General features: G+C 40.8%; 4 protein-coding genes across 10 annotated transcripts in view; 3 read left to right on the top strand and 1 right to left on the bottom strand.

The window, feature by feature from the left end:
* The first annotated feature begins 92 nt into the window (after positions 1–92).
* On the top strand, positions 93–1902 carry LOC125289592 (glyoxal reductase-like). Of its 2 annotated transcripts, none has more exons than XM_048236524.1 (2): positions 93–172; positions 549–1902. In XM_048236524.1, exon 2 carries the CDS (start codon positions 549–551, stop codon positions 1413–1415), a length of 867 nt encoding a protein of 288 aa, XP_048092481.1. In that variant the 5' UTR covers positions 93–172; the 3' UTR covers positions 1416–1902. The 2 variants fall into 2 exon arrangements, with proteins under 2 accessions (XP_048092481.1, XP_048092479.1); XM_048236522.1 differs by having other exon boundaries at positions 122–430.
* A 4491-nt stretch (positions 1903–6393) lies between these two features.
* LOC125289765 (glyoxal reductase-like) lies at positions 6394–8228 on the top strand. 4 transcript variants are annotated; one of them, XM_048236743.1, is made up of 2 exons: positions 6394–6482; positions 6850–8228. In XM_048236743.1, exon 2 carries the CDS (start codon positions 6850–6852, stop codon positions 7714–7716), a length of 867 nt encoding a protein of 288 aa, XP_048092700.1. In that variant the 5' UTR covers positions 6394–6482; the 3' UTR covers positions 7717–8228. The 4 variants fall into 4 exon arrangements, with proteins under 4 accessions (XP_048092700.1, XP_048092703.1, XP_048092701.1 ...); XM_048236746.1 differs by having other exon boundaries at positions 6404–6482; positions 6887–8228; XM_048236744.1 differs by having other exon boundaries at positions 6466–6482; positions 6865–8228.
* A 59-nt stretch (positions 8229–8287) lies between these two features.
* badb (BCL2 associated agonist of cell death b) lies at positions 8288–13460 on the bottom strand. 2 transcript variants are annotated; one of them, XR_007192695.1, is made up of 5 exons: positions 13327–13460; positions 12473–12604; positions 11173–11393; positions 10114–10329; positions 8288–9960 (listed from the first exon to the last, which is right to left on the bottom strand). XR_007192695.1 is itself a non-coding variant. In XM_048236748.1 (4 exons), exons 2-4 carry the CDS (start codon positions 12594–12596, stop codon positions 10186–10188), a joined length of 489 nt encoding a protein of 162 aa, XP_048092705.1. In that variant the 5' UTR covers positions 12597–12604; positions 13327–13460; the 3' UTR covers positions 8288–10185. The 2 variants fall into 2 exon arrangements, 1 of the variants encoding a protein (XP_048092705.1); XM_048236748.1 differs by having other exon boundaries at positions 8288–10329.
* A 3212-nt stretch (positions 13461–16672) lies between these two features.
* Positions 16673–20199, top strand: part of exoc6b (exocyst complex component 6B) — an 83424-nt gene continuing 79897 nt past the window's right edge. Inside the window, exon 1 of one of the 2 annotated variants that reach the window (XM_048235885.1) lies at positions 16673–16805. In XM_048235885.1, coding sequence (XP_048091842.1) covers positions 16717–16805 — 89 coding nt within the window. In that variant the 5' untranslated portion in view covers positions 16673–16716. The remainder of the gene's footprint in view (positions 16806–20199) is intronic. The other variant, XM_048235884.1, reaches the window with a different exon arrangement.

The following is a 20199-nucleotide window of genomic DNA, read 5'->3' as shown; positions in this document are numbered from 1 at the left end:
AAATTATATCCAATCAGTAGAACGCTCTGTGCTGACTTCGTGTTAGGATTGGTTAGTCTCAGGTTCAATCCCACCAACCCTGAAGGTATTACATAACTTCAGAAATTTACACATGATGCAGTAGGAGCTTTCTTTTACTATAGGAGTCCGTAGCGTGCAACACAAATTCAAAGTAAGTTGAAAGAAATGACAACTGCAAGCTTGCGAGATGAGGAACATAAATGTACTGGACTTAACTATTAAAACAGTGGAGGGTAACGTCAGAATAGCATGGCAAAGAGGACCAAAGCCTACTCGACCTTTGAACTCACCCGACAGTTTGGTTAGAGAAGCGTAGGGTGGCAGTTTGTCAGAAATATTGTCTGTCTAGTCTCATGGTGAAGAATGGGTCGGGATTATTTATGACTCCTCTTGGTATTTATTTTGTTTGGTAAGATATTACTTATTTGACTGTATAACCTTTGTTGGCTATTACTAGGCCTGCTTTGAACTACACATACAAAAAAAAATCGATTTTATATTCTGCTTAATCTACTTTTTGCTCACAGATGTCTGACCCTCAGCATTCAGTTTTGCTGAATACAGGTTCCCGGATGCCACTTGTAGGCCTGGGCACCTATGAGCTGCGTGGCCTGGAGGACATAATGCTGACTGTGGATGCCGCCCTTGCTGCAGGTTATCGTCACTTTGACACAGCTGCTGTGTACAGCAACGAAGTGGAGATAGGACAGGCACTCCGTGAACTGCTGCCAAAGCATGGGCTTCTGCGTGCTGACATTTTCGTCACGAGTAAGCTGGGGCCTCGGGACCAAGGCCCCATGGCACCTGCAGCCTGCCAGCAGAGCCTGGATCAGCTGGGACTGGAGTACATCGACTTGTTCTTGGTGCACGAGCCTGGCACAGAGGGTCTACGTGTCGAGGACCCTCAGAACAGTGCCAACCGTGCCCAGAGTTGGACGGCCCTGGAGGAATTCCATAGCCGCGGAAAGTTCCGGGCCATAGGGGTGTCGAACTACACCGTGCGTCACCTTGAGGAGGTGCTGGCGAGCTGCAAGGTGCCTCCTGCCGTCCTCCAGGTCGAGTTCCATCCCAGACTTGTCCAGACTGAACTGAGGGCCCTCTGTGCCCAAAGGGGTGTGTGCTTCGAGGCATTCTCTTCGCTGGGCTCAGGGGCACTTCTCTCAGACCCTGCGGTGCTGGAGGTGGCCAAAGGGTGCGGGAGGACGGTCGCTCAGGTGCTGCTAAGGTGGGCAGTACAGCAAGGCATACCTGTGCTGCCCAAATCATGCAATGCCAGTAGGGTGCGGGAGAATGGGCAGCTGTTTGACTTTGAACTCAGTCAGGAGGACATGGACAAACTGACTGGCTTGGACTGTGGGCAGAGGTACGATTTGGACCCCACATCTGTAGCGTAGTCACACAGGCATCAAACATCCTCTGGAGTCAGAATCCAGATTTAATGTCAAAAACTGCACTCAAACCACTATAGCTGTCTTTACAATCTGGTAATTTGATCATACTATCAATACAAAGCCAAACAGACTGTGCGATTTTACCCATGAATCAATTAATGTGAGCACAACACACACATCTGAATGAAACGCAGTGTGAGTTGCCATGTCGTATGTGACTGATAAAAAAATGCACTGTTTCTGCCCGACTTGGGAGGCGTGACCTGACTATCTAATGCACAAAATTAATAGAATTTCATCCATCACACTGAATTAGTGTTCTTTAACAATGCTGCCCATGTCTTACAGTTAACAATTTGTCCTGTCAGTGTTTAATAATGTAAAACTACATTGATTTATAAAATGATCCAATACCAACATGTATGTATGTATGTATGTATATATACATTTGTAACAGTATGCATTCAGACCTCACTGTTTCAAAAATCAATAAACAGAAGTAAAAAAAAGAGATGCAAAACCTCTAATGCTTTTCATTTCATGTAATTTGTTTATTTTACAAGAGACCAACAATGGTTTCAAAACATTATAATGCATATTAACAGTTGTTACACATTTCAAAACCATAAAACATCATACGTCATGTCCTCACCACTATGAGAAAATGCAAAACACATAGAATTAAACCTCAGTCATCCCACCAACCAACAAACAGACAACATGCCCTCTAGCTTCCTTAGCATAGTTTGCCACCGAAGTGATCTTGAACTTGAAGATGTGTCGACCAGCCTGAAAGAACCTGATCTCCGGGACCGGGAACGAGAAGGCCTGTACTGGCATGATGCTATTGCTATACATGGAAAACCACAGCAATCAGACAAGGAAACATTCTACTTACATATTATTATGACCGCCGCGCAGCGAAGCGGCGGTCATATAGGTTTAGTCAGATTTTTTTTTTTTTTTTTTTTTTTTTTTTTCGCATGTCCAAATTTCCGTCAATGATTCCCGGGACACTGAAAGACCGGGGTAGACAAAACTTGGTGGGCATGTAACCCCATATGGATAGCATGGAACCATCGTTTTTCGTTTTGATCTGTAGCCCCCACGCTGGACTGCACCCCCCGAAAGGAGGGTAGGGCAGACACAGTTTTCTGTGAATATCTCGAGAACCGTAAGGTTTAGGAGGACCATTATTTTTGTATGTTGATCTCAAGGGCCATGTCAACGCATTCCATAACCACTCATTTCATGTATAGCGCCACCTAGTTAAACACAAAAAAAAAAGTAAAAATGAGGTGGTGTAATTGAAGGTATCTGTGACCCAACATAGTCAAACTGCACGAAATTGAAGTGTAGGATCATTATGACACCCTCTGTATGCACGCCAAGTTTTGTGGAATTCCGTTCATGGGGGGCCACACAATAAATTAATTTATGTTACTATACACCAACTGGCCTGTAGGTGGCCGGAGACAGTTTTCTGTGAATATCTCGAGAACCGTAGGGCCTAGGAGGTCCACCTTTTTTTTTATGTTTGGTCTTAAGGGGGGCATGTCAACCCATCCCATTACCACTTATTTCATGTATAGCGCCACCTAGTTAAAAATTAAAAAAGCATAAAATTAGGTGTTTTCATCTCAATATCTCTGGCTGATTAAGGTCAAAACTGCACAAAATTAAAAGTGTAGGATCATTATGACACCCTCTGAATGCATGCCAAGTTTTGTGTACTTTCGTTCATGGGGGCCTTACAATAAAATAATTTATGTGTACATTTAGTGGCGTGCACCAACAAGGATTCCCGGACACTGAAAGACCGGGGTACAAAAACTTGGTGAGCATGTACCCCCATATGGATAGCATGGAACCGTCATTTTTCGTTTTCATCTGCAGCCCCCCCGCTGACTGGACCCCCGAAAGGAGGGTAGGGCAGACACAGTTCTCTGTGAATCTTTTATGGTATGTTGGTCTCAAGGGACCCACATAAACCTGACTCATAATCACTCATTTGTGATTTGCCCCGGTAAAAAATGAAAATCAGTAGGATTAAAAGAAAGCCAAAATAAATATTCATCATCATCATCATGGCTGCATTTTCAGTATTGGCGGTAAAGTTCGCGTTGTCCACTAGATGGCGCTGTCGTTGCAGTGAGGCAATAATTTTGTTGGAAGTTAAAAGGGGTTGGAAAAAACAATGGGCCTTCATACAAGGACTGTAATTTACCGCAGCGAACATCTAATAAGGATAGGACGATGTTCACATGAAGTGTAATTCCCATTTCTTCTTGAAGCCGAAATAAATCTGAGGATGTTTATCGGACATGCTTGGTTTTTTTACTGCAGGTACGTTAATCTTGTAATATCAATAAGGACCTAGGTAATGTTACCGTTAAGCGTTGGTTGAGTGATGGAGGCATTTGATTTATTGCATTTGTAGAAAACTATAAATCTTGGTTATACCAAGCAAACAAATGTATAGCAGCACTGTTTGTATCTTTTCGACTGTCATTTATTGCACGTGCTACAAAATCATTCTGTGCAATGGAAGATTTACCAACGCTTACACCGGGTCTGATGCAGTTTTGCCTATACATGCGTGAGAGACTGAGAGCGCCTGTTTATTTTGTTTTAAGTGCGTGCAGGGTGTGTGAGAGGGAATCGATGTGCTTTGATTACAGCTTGGTAGTTGTAGTCTGTGAAATTAAAAGCACGTGTGTGTGAAGTATCCAAACAATGACACCTTCATTTCATTATGGCTGTTTTAGCAAAACACCTTAAGCTACTGTGTAGTAGGTCCCATTTAGAAGTGGCTACTTCATTTAAACTTTCCTTGACTCATGGAGCTGCGTGAATGTTATTACAACTTTTCACACGATATGACGTTTTAAGTCCGCTTTGATACTGTAAGGCGAAGCCATTGGTTTTCAAAGGAGATTTTATTTGTGTAAAAGCCAGGATAGCCTATTGACAATTTATGTTGTCAATAGGCCTACCTATAATCCTACCTGTAGCTTAGGGAAGCTAACAACTTTCTATTAGGATCTAGTTTGTTAGTTACCGTTTTTTGTCATAACTCCCTGATGCATTTTGCATTTAGAATAGCCAGAGCGTGTATATCTCAATCGAAACATTAAACAATATCGGTGCCTATGGACTAGGCTGGGTGAACCCAGCCTGATCTGCCCGCTATTTATTTTTTTTTTGATTTTTTAAAAGATTGAGCTTGGTCTGATGAAAGCCAGACTAGCCATGGACCTCAGTTAAACAATGCAAGGGAACATGAATCAGCCTATATTTGCACTAACAATAACGGACAAAAGCTCTTCAACTTTGGCCCGTTAAAATGTATGAACAGTCTAGCGGCGCGCGATTTCATCAAGGCCCATTTGGACATGTCAGTTATTTTGCACCACTGGTTAGATGTAAAACAGCACTTCGTTTCAGACTAGGCTACTGTTACTTAATTTGTGCATTAACAATAACGTTTCAGACTACTGTTACTTAATTTGTGCATTGACAATAAAGTATTACATGAACTAAAGATGACTAAAATCTTATGTAGAAGAAGAAACATTCACAAAAAAAAAAAAAAAAAAAAAATGACCTTTGTTTTTGATAGCTGTTGAAAACGGCATGGAACTGACAGAGATGTTTTTGTTTAAAAATACATAAAAAAATAAATAAATAAACAACATTATGCTGATACCTTTTGCTTTCCCAAATACAATGTAGCCTACAGGTGTAAGTGACCTTTCATCAATCCAGTTGCAATGGATGAACTGTGATGAACTGCCCTACTTGTGATTGTTTAGAGATTTTAAAGGTTTTATAACAATTCTACATCTTCTTTGGCTATTCTACAATCTATTCACCTTTTCAGCACCAGTAGGGTACTTTCTGTGCAGCCGCACACACACACTCAGGCATGCCAAACAAGCATACACAAAAGTTTCAAGAGTGGGGGATGGAGTAAAATATGGAGACAAATTGAAGTGTGATTTATTTTCGCGGAACGGATGTACAGGACTGAGCGGCGGTCATATTTTGTACCGCTATGCGGTACATCTAGTTGAAAATACTATAAGTAGTTTTGATAAGCATAGGCCTACTGATAAGTCATTACCTAACTGAATGTCTTTGCAAAGCTACTTGGGCTGACTGACATGCTAAAATGAGGCTTAAATATGTCTCACTTTTTGACATTTAACAGTTAAACAGCCTAAGCTCTATTTGTGATTATATTGCTGACATGTTGAAAACCCTGTGATGTCAGTAATGAGGTTTGTGTGCCCATGCATACACTAAAACAAAAAGCCATGAATAGTTTCAAACTTTTGGGATACAACATGCCGATAGTTAAGTCAGTCAATGAGTTTGTCTAATCTAACATTCATGCTATACCAATAATTAGCTATATCTACTGTAGCATTAGTCCATCTACACAAATCTACATAAAATCAGTCATTTCTCCTATATAACGTCTCTGATAAAATCTAGTCTGGCCCAGAGCCGTATAAGGTACCTTTAAGCTCTGGTCTGGCCTACTTCAAGTTTAGTAATGTTACCTTACAGTTTACCTCAGCTAGCATGTCATTACAGTATAACGTTATATTAGAGAATGTCTAATAAGGGTTATCTTCTAAAGAGACTGCCTAACATTAACTGTTCAAATTGAATCTTCAGCTGTAACTGTAACGTTATCGATACATTTAACTTTACATAGAAAACATCCAGAATATTACCGAAGTAGTCTTCACTATGTAATAATGTTATTCAAAGTTCAGGACAATTAATGTAACTTATATATCAATTGCAAATAGCGACATTAACAAACCACATAAGCTACATTTATTCTTTTCAGAAATAAAAACACAAACTTACTTCCCGCCTCCCCGTCTCTTTCCATAAATTGCATTGGTTGAAATGATATCCAATCAGTAGCACGCTCTGTGCTGGCTTCGTGTTAGGATTGGTTAGTCTCTGGTTCAATCTCACCAAGGTGTCACATGACTTCAGAAATTCACACAAGATGCAGTAGGAGTCCGTAGCGTGCAACACGAATTCAAAGTAAGTTTGAAGAAATGACAACTGCAAGCGTGTGAGAGGAGCAACATAAACGTACTGGACTTAATTATTAAAACAATCGAGGGTAACGTCAGAATAGCATGGCAAAGAGGACCTAAGCCTACTCGACATCTGAATTTACAGTTTGGTTAGAGAAGCGTAGGGTGGCAGTTTGTTAGAAATATTGTCTGCTTAGTCTCATGGTGAAGAATGCTAGGGTTAGGATTATGTATGACTCCTCTTGGCATTTATTTTGTTTTGTAAGATATTACTTATTTGGCATAACCTTTGTTGGCTAATACTAGGCCTGCTTTGAACTACACATAAAAAATCGATTTTATATTCTGCTTAATTTCCGTTTTGCTCACAGATGTCTGACCCTCAGCATTCAGTTTTGCTGAATACAGGTTCCCGGATGCCTCTTGTAGGCCTGGGCACCTATAAGCTGCGTGGCCTGGAGAACATAATGTTGACTGTGGATGCCGCTCTTGCTGCAGGTTATCGTCACTTTGACACAGCTGCTGTCTACCGCAACGAAGTGGAGATAGGACAGGCACTCCGTGAACTGTTGCCAAAGCATGGGCTTCTGCGTGCTGACATTTTCGTCACGAGTAAGCTGGGGCCTCGGGACCAAGGCCCCATGGCACCCGCAGCCTGTCAGCGCAGCCTGGATCAGCTGGGACTGGAGTACATCGACTTGTTCTTGGTGCACTGGCCTGGCACACAGGGTCTACGTGTCGAGGACCCTCAGAACAGTGGCAACCGTGCCCAGAGTTGGACGGCCCTGGAGGAATTATATAGCCGCGGAAAGTTCCGGGCCATAGGGGTGTCGAACTACACCGTGCGTCACCTTGAGGAGGTGCTGGCGAGCTGCAAGGTGCCTCCTGCCGTCCTCCAGGTCGAGTTCCATCCCAGACTCGTCCAGACTGAACTGAGGGCCCTCTGTGCCCAAAGGGGTGTGTGCTTCGAGGCCTACTCTTCGCTGGGCACAGGGGCACTTCTCTCAGACCCTGCGGTGCTGGAGGTGGCCAAAGGGTGCGGGAGGACGGTCGCTCAGGTGCTGCTAAGGTGGGCAGTACAGCAAGGCATACCTGTGCTGCCCAAATCATGCAATGCCAGTAGGGTGCAGAAGAATGGGCAGCTGTTTGACTTTGAACTCAGTCAGGAGGACATGGACAAACTGACTGGCTTGGACTGTGGGCAGAGGTACTGTTGGGACCCCACATCTGTAGCGTAGTCACACAGGCATCAAACATCCTCTGAAGTCAGAATCCAGATTTAATGTCAAAAACTGCACTCAAACCACTATGTCTTATGTCTTTACAATCTAGTAATCTGATCATACTACCAATAATACAAAGCCAAACAGACTGCGAATTTACCCATGAATCAGTTAATGTGAGCACAACACATGCATCTGAACGAAATGCAGTGTGAGTGCCCATGTCGTATGCGACTAATAAAAAAATGCACTGTTTCTGCCCAACTTGGGAGGTGTGACCTGACTATCTAATGCACGGAATTAATAGAATTTCATCCATCACACTGAATTAGTGTTCTTTAACAATGCTGCCCATGTCTTACAGTTAACAATTTGTGCTGTCAGTGTTTAATAATGTAAAACTACATTTATTTATAAAATGATCCAAAACCAACATGTATGTACATATGTATTTATTTATGTATGTATGTATGTATGTATGTATGTATGTATACATTTGTAACAGTATGCATTCAGACCTCACTGTTTTGTTAACTTGAAAAATCAATAAACAGAAGTAAAAAAAAAGATGCAAAACCTCTAATGCTTTTCATTTTATGTAATTTGTTTATTTTACAAGAGGCCAACAATGGTTTCAAAACATTATAATGCATATTAACAGTTTCATTTCAAAAACATAAAAGTAAGTGCACAAAACAGACTAAACATTCCCCCTGAAACATAATAGAGTATATATAAAGAGTGTTTCAAGTAATGTCTGAGATTTTCTGAGAGTTCTACTGAGATGGCCCTTTGAATGGCTTGCTATTCCTGCTCAGGTGCTCTCAAACCACACAGCCATTAAGGCATTTGGTGTGAATGTAGTTTGTTCGAAAAGGCATCTTTTAATGTGACAAAGGCATCATACACTTTTAATCCATAATGTGTGCCTGTAGTGAAAAAGAAACTGGCACTGACACAGCAAATAGAAAAGGTACAATCCTCCAGTTGGTTTTACCGAACCCTATTCTTCTTACTCACAATCTGAGGGTAAGGGTAAGACCATAGGTAGATAACCTAATTAAAAAAATGCTCCTGGGTGGAGCTGTGGTGCAACTGACTACAACACCCGTACCACAATTGGGTCTGAGTGCCCACAGGGGGTTGGGTTCGGGCCTGTCACAGGTCATTTCCCGATCCCACCCCATCTCTCTCTCCAACTCCCTTTGTGTCAGTCTCTTTCCTGTTCTATCCCAATAAAAGCAAAAAATATACACAGAAAAAAAAAAAATGATGCTAAAACTAATGTGTTAAATATATAATCTGTGCCATGGTTTGTCATCCCGTTTTGTGATCATTCACCTTATTTTCAATTAATATTATTAAAATATAGAAAAATGTACTATATAAGAAATATAGTACATGACCCTCAAGCCCCTTAACAGTGCAATTCAGAATAAACCTCAGCATTCTGATTCACAAAAGTAGTTTTCTATGTTTAGTGGGTATTGTGAATATGAGAAAATATTATGGTAAGAAAAGTGTGCAAGTAAACAAAAGAGCTCCAGAGGCAATGGCAAAGTTTCTCCATTAAAAAAAAAAAACCAAACTCGGTCAGTATAATATACACTACTACTTTTCAACTGTTTTGAATCACTCACAAAATGTTATGTTCTCCATGAAAAATCATATTATTATCAATAAAATAAGTTGCAAAATGAATAGAAAATGTAATGTTCACATTTTGTTTGTTGCAACTGTTATCTAATAATCTGCAGAAATTTCACCTATCCTTCTAGAACTGTCTTCCAAAAAATGCACTGGCTTAATGGACACATTAAGTCATACCATTGGGTCAAAGTGCTCTCAGGATTTTCCTTCAAAAACAATAAAACTTGGTGTAAATAAGTACAGTATGTAGCCTGTGTATATTTGGAGCTGATTTTGCCATATACCACAGGTTGTCGTTTTAGTGGTTTTCCCCATTGCTGTGAAAGATTGCTCAGTATAGGCACTTATAGAACAGACAATTCAGATTGTGATTCCAAGTCAAATGTGAACTGGCCAAATGATTGTAGTCTTATACATCGACATCAGATCGAATGATCCCTCGCAGTTCTCCTGGTCCACGCATAGTTTGCTTCCAAATAAAAAGATTCATCAACTTTTCCGCCATACTTACGTAGTAAAAGAAGCAGCTTCTAAAATCCTCATATCTCCAACCCCTCCCAACAGATTGTTGCCGGACAAGATCTTGTCAATGCCTCAATCTGTCCTTATCTGCATAGAACATGCATTTAGTCAAAGATACGCTTCCAGATGTCGGGTCAGTCTGAATGGTGGGGTGAAATGCCTTATGGGAGATGGTGGGGTGAAATGCCTTATGGGAGATGGTGTGGTGAAATGCCTTATGGGAGATGGTGTTTAGCCGACCTCTGGAGGTCTCAGTGCATCCGTTCCCCTCCGACTCTTCCTCTCCCCCTCCGGCCATGGCGACTGTCGTCCTTATTCAGCGGTGCGGGTGTCTGAGGCCGTGAAGCCTGTGCCTGCGTCTCCGTCGGTCTCCCTGTGGCTAAAGAGGGAGGCAAACCAGCTGCGGGATGTTCGCATTTGCCGGGTTGTGCCTGCGCTCTCCACTCGCCTCATTCCCTGCAAGATAAAAGGCTACATTTAAACTTCTGTTGTTTGTGTCCCTGCAAATCTTTTTCACAGTGGTCATTTTGACATGAAATAGTGGGGCAAGCATAGGTGTTACTAATTACATTAATCAAGTCTCTGTTCAGTTTAAGTGTAACAGAATCACAACTTTAAAAGGTAAAAGGCCACATATACATTTATTAATTTAGTAGACGCTTTTTATTCAAAGCGACTTACATATGACAATTATATTACCCCAGAGCAACTCAGGACTCAAGGGCACAATGAGCCGGGTGTTGAACCCACAAGTTTTCAGGCTACTGCATGCTAGCCCAGCTCCTTAGCCACTACGCGACCACCACCCCTAACACACTTAAACTTCTGTTGTTTGTGCCCTTATTCACAATAGCCTAGGTAAAGTATCTTTTTGAATATTTTCAAAGCACATACTGGACAAACTCAGCTTTCATTTTTGAAATCACATTTTCTTTAAAGCTGCAGTTGGCAAGATTTTTTTTGATCATATTCACTATACTCCGACAGAACAGCATAAATCAGCCGGTTTTAGAAAAAAACCCGCATTTCTACCTCCACCTAGAGCCTGTTATTTGTTTTGCAAAAATCCACAGCTCCCGGTTCTTCTGGTCCAATCAGAGCAGGGCTGTGTGAGATCTGATTGTCAATCACAGTCTGGTGCGCACTGACTAGCACGAACTCGATGAGAGGGTGCTCGGTGGTAGTGGGGGAGGGGCATGAGAGTTGTAAACATTCAAAATTTTGGCTAAGTCCCCTCAATCTGTCAGACTTGCCAACTGCAGCTTTAACCTGTTTTTTTTTTTTAAGGCAAAACATTACCCTTTGGTCTAGCATGGAGTCAAACTCATCGCTCATCCTCCTCAGCTGCTGGCCGTACTTCTTGGCAGCCCAGAGTGCCGGGGGAGCGGAGCGCGATCGAGTCCGAAACGGCGCGTCACTAAAGAAGTCATTCTCTCCATGCTCACTGTCCTGGGGGTGGCTCTCGGCCCTTCTACAGGTCTGGTCTTCAGAGTTAACTCTGTGCCTTGATGACAGTTTCCCTGTGGGGGGAGAGAGGGCAAAACAGTCTGTGAGAAACTGTATGTATTCATGCTGTAAAGTGTAGTATACTCTGCTATTGTACTCTGTAGCAAAGAAAGTTTCAACTGGCTCTTTGGGTGAGCCGAACTCAGTGCACTTTACACCACAAAATCTGTGACTGGCAGTTCAAACACTTTTTTTTTGTATAAAGGGAGACCGTACTGAAGGTGAAGGCTATACAATAAGCCCATCAAATACTACAGTATTTTGCCCTATTTCTTTTGGCCATCTAAAGGCCCAGTCATGTAAGTTGTAATTGTGTAAATTATTACTATTAAACTATTATTTACACAATTCTATGGAGGGTTTCCCAGTGCTAATCTTTACCAATCCATTAGAGCAAGAAACAGGATGGTGAGAACATCAACCTAATATTATGTATCTCCCCTGACAAATAACTAGATGTTAAGATCATCAGTACATATTTTTGGCAGTCAAATGTTCATGTTAATGTGACATAAATCAACACCATGTAAAATGCTGAATTGTTGAAAGTTAAAAGTATTAGCACAACGCTTTGTCCCTGAATCCTTTAATAAGGGCTCATAATACGAACAAATTACAGTAGGCTAAAACATGGGATGTGTTTACAGCATACTGACATACATTATTTATGAATATTATGCATTTGCAGTGACAGTTAAGATACAGTTAAAGTGATCTCAGAGTAAAACATGACTGAACATAGCAAAAAAAGTTGGCAGAGCCATGATTTGAATATGTTATCATGTACAGTATTGTTGCTTCTAGTGGAAAGTGAAAGTGTCTCAAGTATGTCACAACTTTAACTGTGACTTCATCCGGTCTGGTAGTGGTCAGAATAGCCTCCAAATGACATGCACACAATTGTGTGCATGGAGAGTGAAAAAGGGAGTCAATCCACAAATTACAGTTGATTCAAAATTGTATGCACACACTCACAGCTCTACACCACGCAGCACCACTAAATTTAGATCATAAACATCCAAGCTTATGTGTTGCCTTACAGACACAGGAAAGACATCAACCAATACATTTATGTAAAAAGGCGATAGCGTACCAGGAGGCTGGTGACTAGGTATTTTCAATGTGTTTCCAAAGAGTGTCTCCTTGGTGGCCTCTGGTTTGCCTTGACCGTCCTCTGGTGTGTCAGATTCAGGATCAGATATATACATATCGGCCATTGTTACATCTAAAAAAAAAAGAAAAAAAGCAATCCAAGGATTTGAGTTGGAGATAAATGCATTTAAGATAAAGAAGCTATGACAATGCAAAGTTAGAAAATATGGCACAAACTGATCTATTTCCAGCACCTTAGGTGAGGCCTTTGCCCATGACACTACACACACAGACTTTGACCAGAAAGGATTTTACATTGATGGAATAGTTTCTCCCTGCTATTAAGTGATTTAATTGACGTAGCCTATTATTCATTTACTATTAAACGCACATTTTATGAAGGCATCGACAGTAATTTGATGAGTAAATAATATTTAGGCTACCGGTAACCTTAGGCTTCGTATTACATAAGAGGTTTGTCAGTGAGGCCTGTTCATAGTCAACGGTCTATCTGAACTCCTTTGAGAACAAGGCATCAATCTGTCTTGGCGGTGTGTATGGAGCAACATTGTAACTTTACTTCCTGTTGTTTTCCTGGTTGCTAAGTGGTAATTGTTAACCTTAAAACTGTCACAGCATTTAAAAGCTTCTTTGTCTGGCTATCGCTTAATTAACGATGATGTTTACAAATTTGACGTATTATAGGAATAGACACAGGAAACAGAAGGAGAAGGAGAAGCCTGCAATCGACACCCAGAAAGCAAGTGTCAAAACCCTCCTGAACTAGGCTAGCCACTGACCAAGCTTTCACTTGTTTAGCCTATCTCACACAAATATGACCGACATTTTGCCTACCTGATTGTTTCGGAGGGCTAAATATTCGTGCGAGTAGTTCAATGGCAACTTTATGACATGTTTTTGCTCGTTCGTGCTGATGGTGCTTAGCGTCTTGGTCGTTCTGCTGTTATTACACAACTGCTTCGTTCGGTTCCGCGACTACTACTATCAGCCTATCATGTCTTCGCGGAGGTTGGTAACAGCAGTGTGCTTGATGACATCATTAAGGCGAGTTGGGACTGTTCAGCAGGCTTGTTAGGACAGATGTACCCTAGGCAAACTGGCAAACTCTACTTGCCATATTTTGCCAAAACAAAGTTTCAATAGTCTATTGCTACACAACGTTGCTGTGTTACTTGTTAAAAGGGTACAAAAAAAGTAAAAAGGCTTTAGTTTTATCTGCAGGAGGAGGAGAAAATGTAGGCTGTAGATGTTTGAAAGTCACAATATTCATTATTTAATCTGACGATGTATGCTTGTGGGTGCAAGGCATGGATATGTGTTAATATAATGGATTGTTAACATGTTTTGGAATGGAATAGTTTAAGGGCATATGAATCCTGTAATTTGAATTTGGTCTGCAGGTTAGTCTGAGGAGGATCCCATTGATGCCCTTTTCCAAATCACCAAAAACACTGCAGGATCCAACCACAGTTGTGTGCACACAACCAATGGCTGCGCTGAATGATGGTGACAGGGTTAAACAGATATGCTTTGGAACTGAGTAGACAACTGCATTTAAAACTTTGTTTACAAGAAAGGTGAGTTGGCTGCACTTCTGATTCTGAAACAATGCTGGTTTGTAAACGGGCATCAATGGAATCCTTTCCAGAACGACCTGCAGAGCAAATTCCAATTAGGTTCAGGTTTATCTGGGTTTACTCATTTTAAACAAAAATGTGTTGTTCATTCTGACAACAACTGGTGGTCTGGATTCTGAAATTTTATGTTAAGTCACTATACCAATTACATAATTAATGGATGATTCAATTATGATAATGCATGATTAAAATAACATGTACATGTTTTTTTTTATCCACCATCAATTGTGTATGTATTCTTGAGTATATATGCTCCGCGTAAAATAATACTGCATCATTCATGTGCTTGTTTCTAATCCCTTAATTCCTACGTGCTTGTTTTTAACCCCCAAAAAAAAAAAAAACTATTACTAAGAGCATTAGGTAAATCATTCCACCAACAACAAGGAATCACAGAAGAAAACAGTCTTGACTGTGACCTCTTGAACTGGAGCTGGAATAATGAAATTAATAAAGTAATAGTAAAGTACAGAACCAATAAGTGAACCAATAAGTGTCTTATAGGCCAGTGAGGGATGAATTTCATTCTGCTATAGGAAGCCAATGAAGACTAACTATCAGATGAGTTACATGCGTCTGTTTTGGCAGACTTAAGACTGTGCCACAGCATTTTGAATAATCTGTAATTGTCTCACTACACAAGCAGGTAGGCCAGCCAGCAAAACATTGCAATAGTCCTATTGAAGAACATGATCTGCACAAGAAGTTGTGTGGCAGATTATGCTAGAATAAGGTCTGATCTTCTGAATACTGTATAAGGTAAACCAAAATTCCTTTGTGACATGAAATTTAGTCGGCCATCAATTGTGACATCCAAATAAAACTAGATGTCCCGCATAGCGGTACAAAATATGCCAGTCCTGTACATCCATTCCGCAAGAATAAATCACACTTGTCAATTTGTCTCCATCTCCTACTCCATCCCCCACTCTTCTTGTATATGTCTGTGTGTAGTGTGCGCGTGTGCCTGTGTGCATGCGTGCATGTGTGTGAGTGTGTGCGCGTCTCCTTATAGAGCCTGACCGATTTTGGCCCCTGGGGACCAAACGGAAAAAAAAAAACGTTGACAACCCCTATATGACCGCTACACTACGCGGTCATAATTAGCGTGGGGACCAGATGAATCTGAGAGCACATCTAATTTTGCTGTGGCGGATCTGTGTGACCACTCCCATTGCTGTTGGTTTCCAAAATTACTAAAATCCCAGGCTATATTTCAACCACCGGCGTTATTTGATGACAGGTAGTGGAGAATGGCTGGCAGTGCTTTTGTACACAACAAATAATGGTAGGCCTAAATAATACAGACATGTACTTAATTTCAATTAATTTGAAATTGAGTAAATAACGGCATTTAAAACCAAGGCTGTAGCCATGGAGTCAACAAATGAGTTGCCATTCAAATGTATGTACAAATTCACAAACACATGGGGTGATATGCTTCTATGTTTTCTTTTAAACAATAATGTCTAATAAAACTGTTTTTCTTATTTCCGTGTGGTATTCTATCCATTGAGGGTTGAAACAATCATATGAACATAAATCTGTGCATTGGTATAGTCCAGATATTATGGTCAAAGTAAAAAAAAAATTGAAAAACTTGGTTGTGCAAAATCTTTTTTGGGTATGCCTTTGTGTGGCTATATTACCATGGTTCCATGTGATCATGTAATCAATGCGTTCACAACAGCCTAAAGGGGGACGGGGGACATGATGATGCCAATTGGGCAGGGATATAATGTGGCATGGGGTGAGTAAAGAAGCAAAACTTATTTAGTTAAATGTCATAGCTTCTAATCTAGGGTCTAGGTTGTGTCTAGAGTGCAATTAAGGAATAGCCTACACCCCAGTTGCCATTCTTTCGGTGCTGATCCAAGACTGTAACAGTTTTGTCCTCTCCATCTTATCTCCACATGCCACTGCTGCAACATATCAACCAATTGTTTTTCGTTATGCTGGATTTTGAATAGTGGTGCATTGATCTCTGCAAACAATATCTTCCCTGACAAAAATAACTGCAGTTTCATGTCCAAAATATTGCATTTCTGCAGTAATGCAGTGCAGTGCAACTTTTTGATGTCCAAAATACTGCATTCTTGCATACTGCAAGGGATTCCTCAAAAACTGCTGTTTTGACACTTGATAGAGTACAGTTATTTGTTTGTAAGGGTTACTGAGCCTGGAATGTCTTTGGTCAGATTAGATTTTAGCCCTATTAGATGATATTATATTATAATATATTATATACTATATTTCCCCCTGGATATAGGCTATTATTGAATGATTAATTAATGTATTTATCTGTGACTTGGACCTGATAATTTAGGCTTAGTTATTTTAGCCTATGTGTTCATTAATTTATTTTCAATAACTTTGTCACAACCCATGATTCCCAAAGTGCAACTACATCTTTTGAAGATAGTTTTTGTAAGAGTTGACTTGTTATGTCTGATATTGTGGACTTTTATTTTCAGTATTTGCACAACCCGGAAGTAAATAAAGTGTACTTTTCACCACAAAAGTCACCCGCAGATATGGCTTCACCTTTTAATATGACGCAAACGAGAGGTGTAGTTTGGCATGGAAGATGGCGAGTGTGGAAGCCGCTGCGGAACATGAACGAATTTTACGGGAGATTGAAAGCACCGACACTAATTGTATTGGACCTACTCTCAGGTAAGATGTAGGTCTACTGAATAATGACGGGAGTTATTGCGGAAAGTTACCTTTGCTTGTCATTCACAAGAAGGCTGTTAGAAGTAGCCTAATTTGTTTGAAAAGGGTGTCTCCTCTATTGCTCAAACTTCCCAGACTTTCAAGGAGTCGTCCTCGAACTTCTAAATAGCTGATTCTCCGCAGTAAACCCACAGAACGCAGAAGGAATACATTGTTAGTTGCCTATCTCTTGGAAGACGTTCTAAATCATTGTCATTCTGGTCACTTTGTAGCGGGTAGAGGCAGAGATTCAGCGGAACGCTGTTGACAGACTATGACTTTGTTCTAGTCAGAATTAGTTAAATGGAATTTAACTTTTCGCAAACTAAGCTTATTTTATCGAGAGATTGAAGCTATTTCTGTTTATGAGTTACACCCAACGAGTTAGCTACACATCGAAAGTGTAGTCATTGCGATTTCTGCCCATTTTACCTAATTGGCCAATTGGACTACCAGGTCGAAATTCATAGTTTTTGTCAATAGCTTGGGTTGCCATCATGGTGTAATGGTAAGGCAAAACAAACACATATATCTCAGAACAAGCATCAAACTGTCAAAATTGTCATAGGCCCATCTATGAAAATGCCACTGGCTATTCGTCCCCAGAATTTTAACTTACACTTTACGCACATTTGATATTTTTAACAGGAAGGTGGTTTATTTGAAGTTAAGACCGGGAGTTGCAACACAGCTTTGCCAATGACGTGTATAACATATTTTGGTTATAATTGAATTATGACAATTATTGACAATGTTGAGGCAAGGCCAAAAAGCCAAGTGAAATTTCATAGGCCTAGTTTAAGTGCTAAATGAAGAGATCCAAAACTACCTGTTTAACCATCATGCTGAGTTTGGAGGTCTATGCTATAGTGTTATTATAATGGCTGCACAGATCACTTAATCCTGTCTTTGAGCAGCGAGACAACAATGCCTTTCAATCAATAATAGAAAAAAACTGGCTTTAGGTTCGATAGCTTTGTGACTATGATGCTGCTCTTCTGGTCAGATATCTACACTGGTTCATCAACTAGTATTTTCCCATGTGCCTGTTCCCTGTTGGCAGACTGTGCCATTTGTATCTGTTTATTTGATATGCACCATCGGACACAACCCATTTGAATGCTAGACTGATAACTCTAATGGAGAGGGGTTGTCCTGCAGCCTAACTCATTATGGATCCCCTGGTATGCTCTGTGAAGTAGAACTATACTTATGTTGGCTAGGCTACAGAGTTTAAAGAGGGAAAATGCATAGGCATTGCATAAGAGCATTCATGAGTTGTGTGTGCTTCTCTGTGTGTAATCGGTTTATGGGTAGTTACAGTAGGTCTGTTTGTGTTAGTTAACAGTATGTGTCTGTCTATGTCACTTGGTTCTGAATAAATGACAGTGACATAATGACCAGCAGTGTGGCAAAGCAAAGCGTTGTTGTGGTGCGTGTGTGTATGGTTTGTGTGCATGTGCACAGACAGGCTCTGCGCTCTCTTAGACATGGCAGCCCAGCGCTGTGTTGGTTGGTCTCTGCTCTGTGTGAGTCAGTTCTCCCGGTTCCTCCACTGTTCTTTCATAAACAGTCCGACTCTGAGTCAAAGTGCCCATACTTACACACAGGCGAGAACAAACAGAAAGCTATTTTTATCTGCTTTCTGATGATGCCAGGATGTCTTCGGCAAGGATGTGAAGGAGTGTGGTGTGTGTGGTGTGTGTGTGTGTGTGCTCATCTATTCGTTCTTGGAAAATATGTCCTTGAGCCATTTTGAGTGGCTGGTAAGTCAGAAAACTTAGTAGAAGTTAAATTGGTGTCAGTGTTTTAATGTGTTTTTGTTGTTGTTTGTGTTTTGCTTGTGAGTGTATAAATGGAGTGCATTAATGCTTCTGTATGGTTCCACACTTAGTGTAAAAGTAGGATTTGTCTCACTGCTGTAATCAAAGATCAGCAGTGATCAGATCAGCATGTCTCTGAAAGTGCTGACTCTGTTAGGGTCAGTTCCCTGTTCTATCCCAGAGTAACAGATAGAATGCAAGCACAGATCAATGGCCTAATTAGACAGTGGCAGTTTTAAAACACATTGTTCTAGTTATCTTATGTTCATGCATTCTGGATCTATATGATAAGCTATTTCTGGTGTCAATGGCAGCTCATATCTGTAACTGAGTGCGAGCCTCTTAATGTTTTCTCATGCCGGTGCTTTGGGTCCACTTCTGTATGGCAGTTGTATGCCAGTCCTTTAGAACCAAATCCTGTGTGGCTTAACTGACCTTATTATGCCCAGGACCTTGAGGATCATAATAGTAGTTGTGTCAGGTTTCTGAGTGTGTGTTTCTGTGTTTCTCTATCTCTCTCTGTCCTGGGGGTTTCATTGTTGTGTGTGCATGTAAACACAAATAAGAATCAGACGACAATAAGTGTTTTATGGTGCAGTGTAATAGCGTTCCATTGCTAAGGAAGACACACACAAATGCATATTTGCTGAAGAAACATTCACTCCCACAAGAGATTTGAGACTGGATGGCTCTCGCTGATTCCGTTACAACACGTTACCCAGTTATATGGGAGTGGTTTGTTTACTCTAATGTCCTTTATGAAGTCGTTCTCTTCTGTAGAGTTTAATGATGAAAGCAAACATAAAATTCTTAATGCATCAGCAACATCACAATGATAAGGTTGACAATGATATTTATTATGTGATGTTGTGCAGATTTAGTTGGGTATGTTTTCTTTGTGCCAAGAAAACTAAAATGTTGTAAGGATTTTCAGTTGTCTCTACTGCACGCATTATCCCTTCCCAGAAAACACTACAGTCTTAACATGCTTTAACAGTCTGGGCTTGTTCCACAACCATCTTAGGGTGGGGTTTACTTAAGTTATAGATCCCTGACAGGAGGTCTTGCTCTTGTCTCCTGCACAATCTTGGCTGGTAAAAGCACTGTAAGCTTGGAGAAGCCAGTCAATTACTCTATGCTAGGATGAGCCAGATACCGCTGGCCCAAGATAGAAGTTCCAGAAAACTGGCATTTGGAAGTCTTGCAATTTTCAAATTGTTTGCTTCAGTGCCCATCTCTCACTTCACAGGGCATAACTCTGCTATTCCAACAGCCATCTGACTGACAGATGTAACCGTTTAAATTAATAGTACTAGATTCACATCACATGGCTGTCACAGCGCTGTTTGGAATCAATTGCTTGTTTTATGCAGCATGGCTTAATGGTAGGTGTGTACATTGCCAAACCCTTTTGAAAAAACCTGAAATGGCCACATTATAGCCTTTAAATAAGTTCAGGTTAGCCTGGCCAGGCACTCAGTGGGATTTGAAATTATGCCATTTGAGTGCAGTGCAAATATGCATTAATCCTG

This window comes from Alosa alosa, chromosome 24 (assembly GCF_017589495.1).
Source record: "Alosa alosa isolate M-15738 ecotype Scorff River chromosome 24, AALO_Geno_1.1, whole genome shotgun sequence".
Taxonomy (NCBI): domain Eukaryota; kingdom Metazoa; phylum Chordata; class Actinopteri; order Clupeiformes; family Clupeidae; genus Alosa; species Alosa alosa.
This window is presented reverse-complemented; position numbering and strand designations above follow the sequence as displayed.

Bases quoted from the DNA above. Each gene is read 5' to 3' on its own strand.
- LOC125289592 (XM_048236524.1), top strand. From the start codon at position 549: ATGTCTGACCCTCAGCATTCAGTTTTGCTGAATACAGGTTCCCGGATG.
- LOC125289765 (XM_048236743.1), top strand. From the start codon at position 6,850: ATGTCTGACCCTCAGCATTCAGTTTTGCTGAATACAGGTTCCCGGATG.
- badb (XM_048236748.1), bottom strand. From the start codon at position 12,596: ATGGCCGATATGTATATATCTGATCCTGAATCTGACACACCAGAGGAC. The intron at 11,394-12,472 runs GTACGCTATCGC...CTCCCCCCACAG, and splicing joins ACCTAGTCACCAGCCTCCTG to GGAAACTGTCATCAAGGCAC. The intron at 10,330-11,172 runs GTAATGTTTTGC...TTTATCTTGCAG, and splicing joins ACTCCATGCTAGACCAAAGG to GGAATGAGGCGAGTGGAGAG.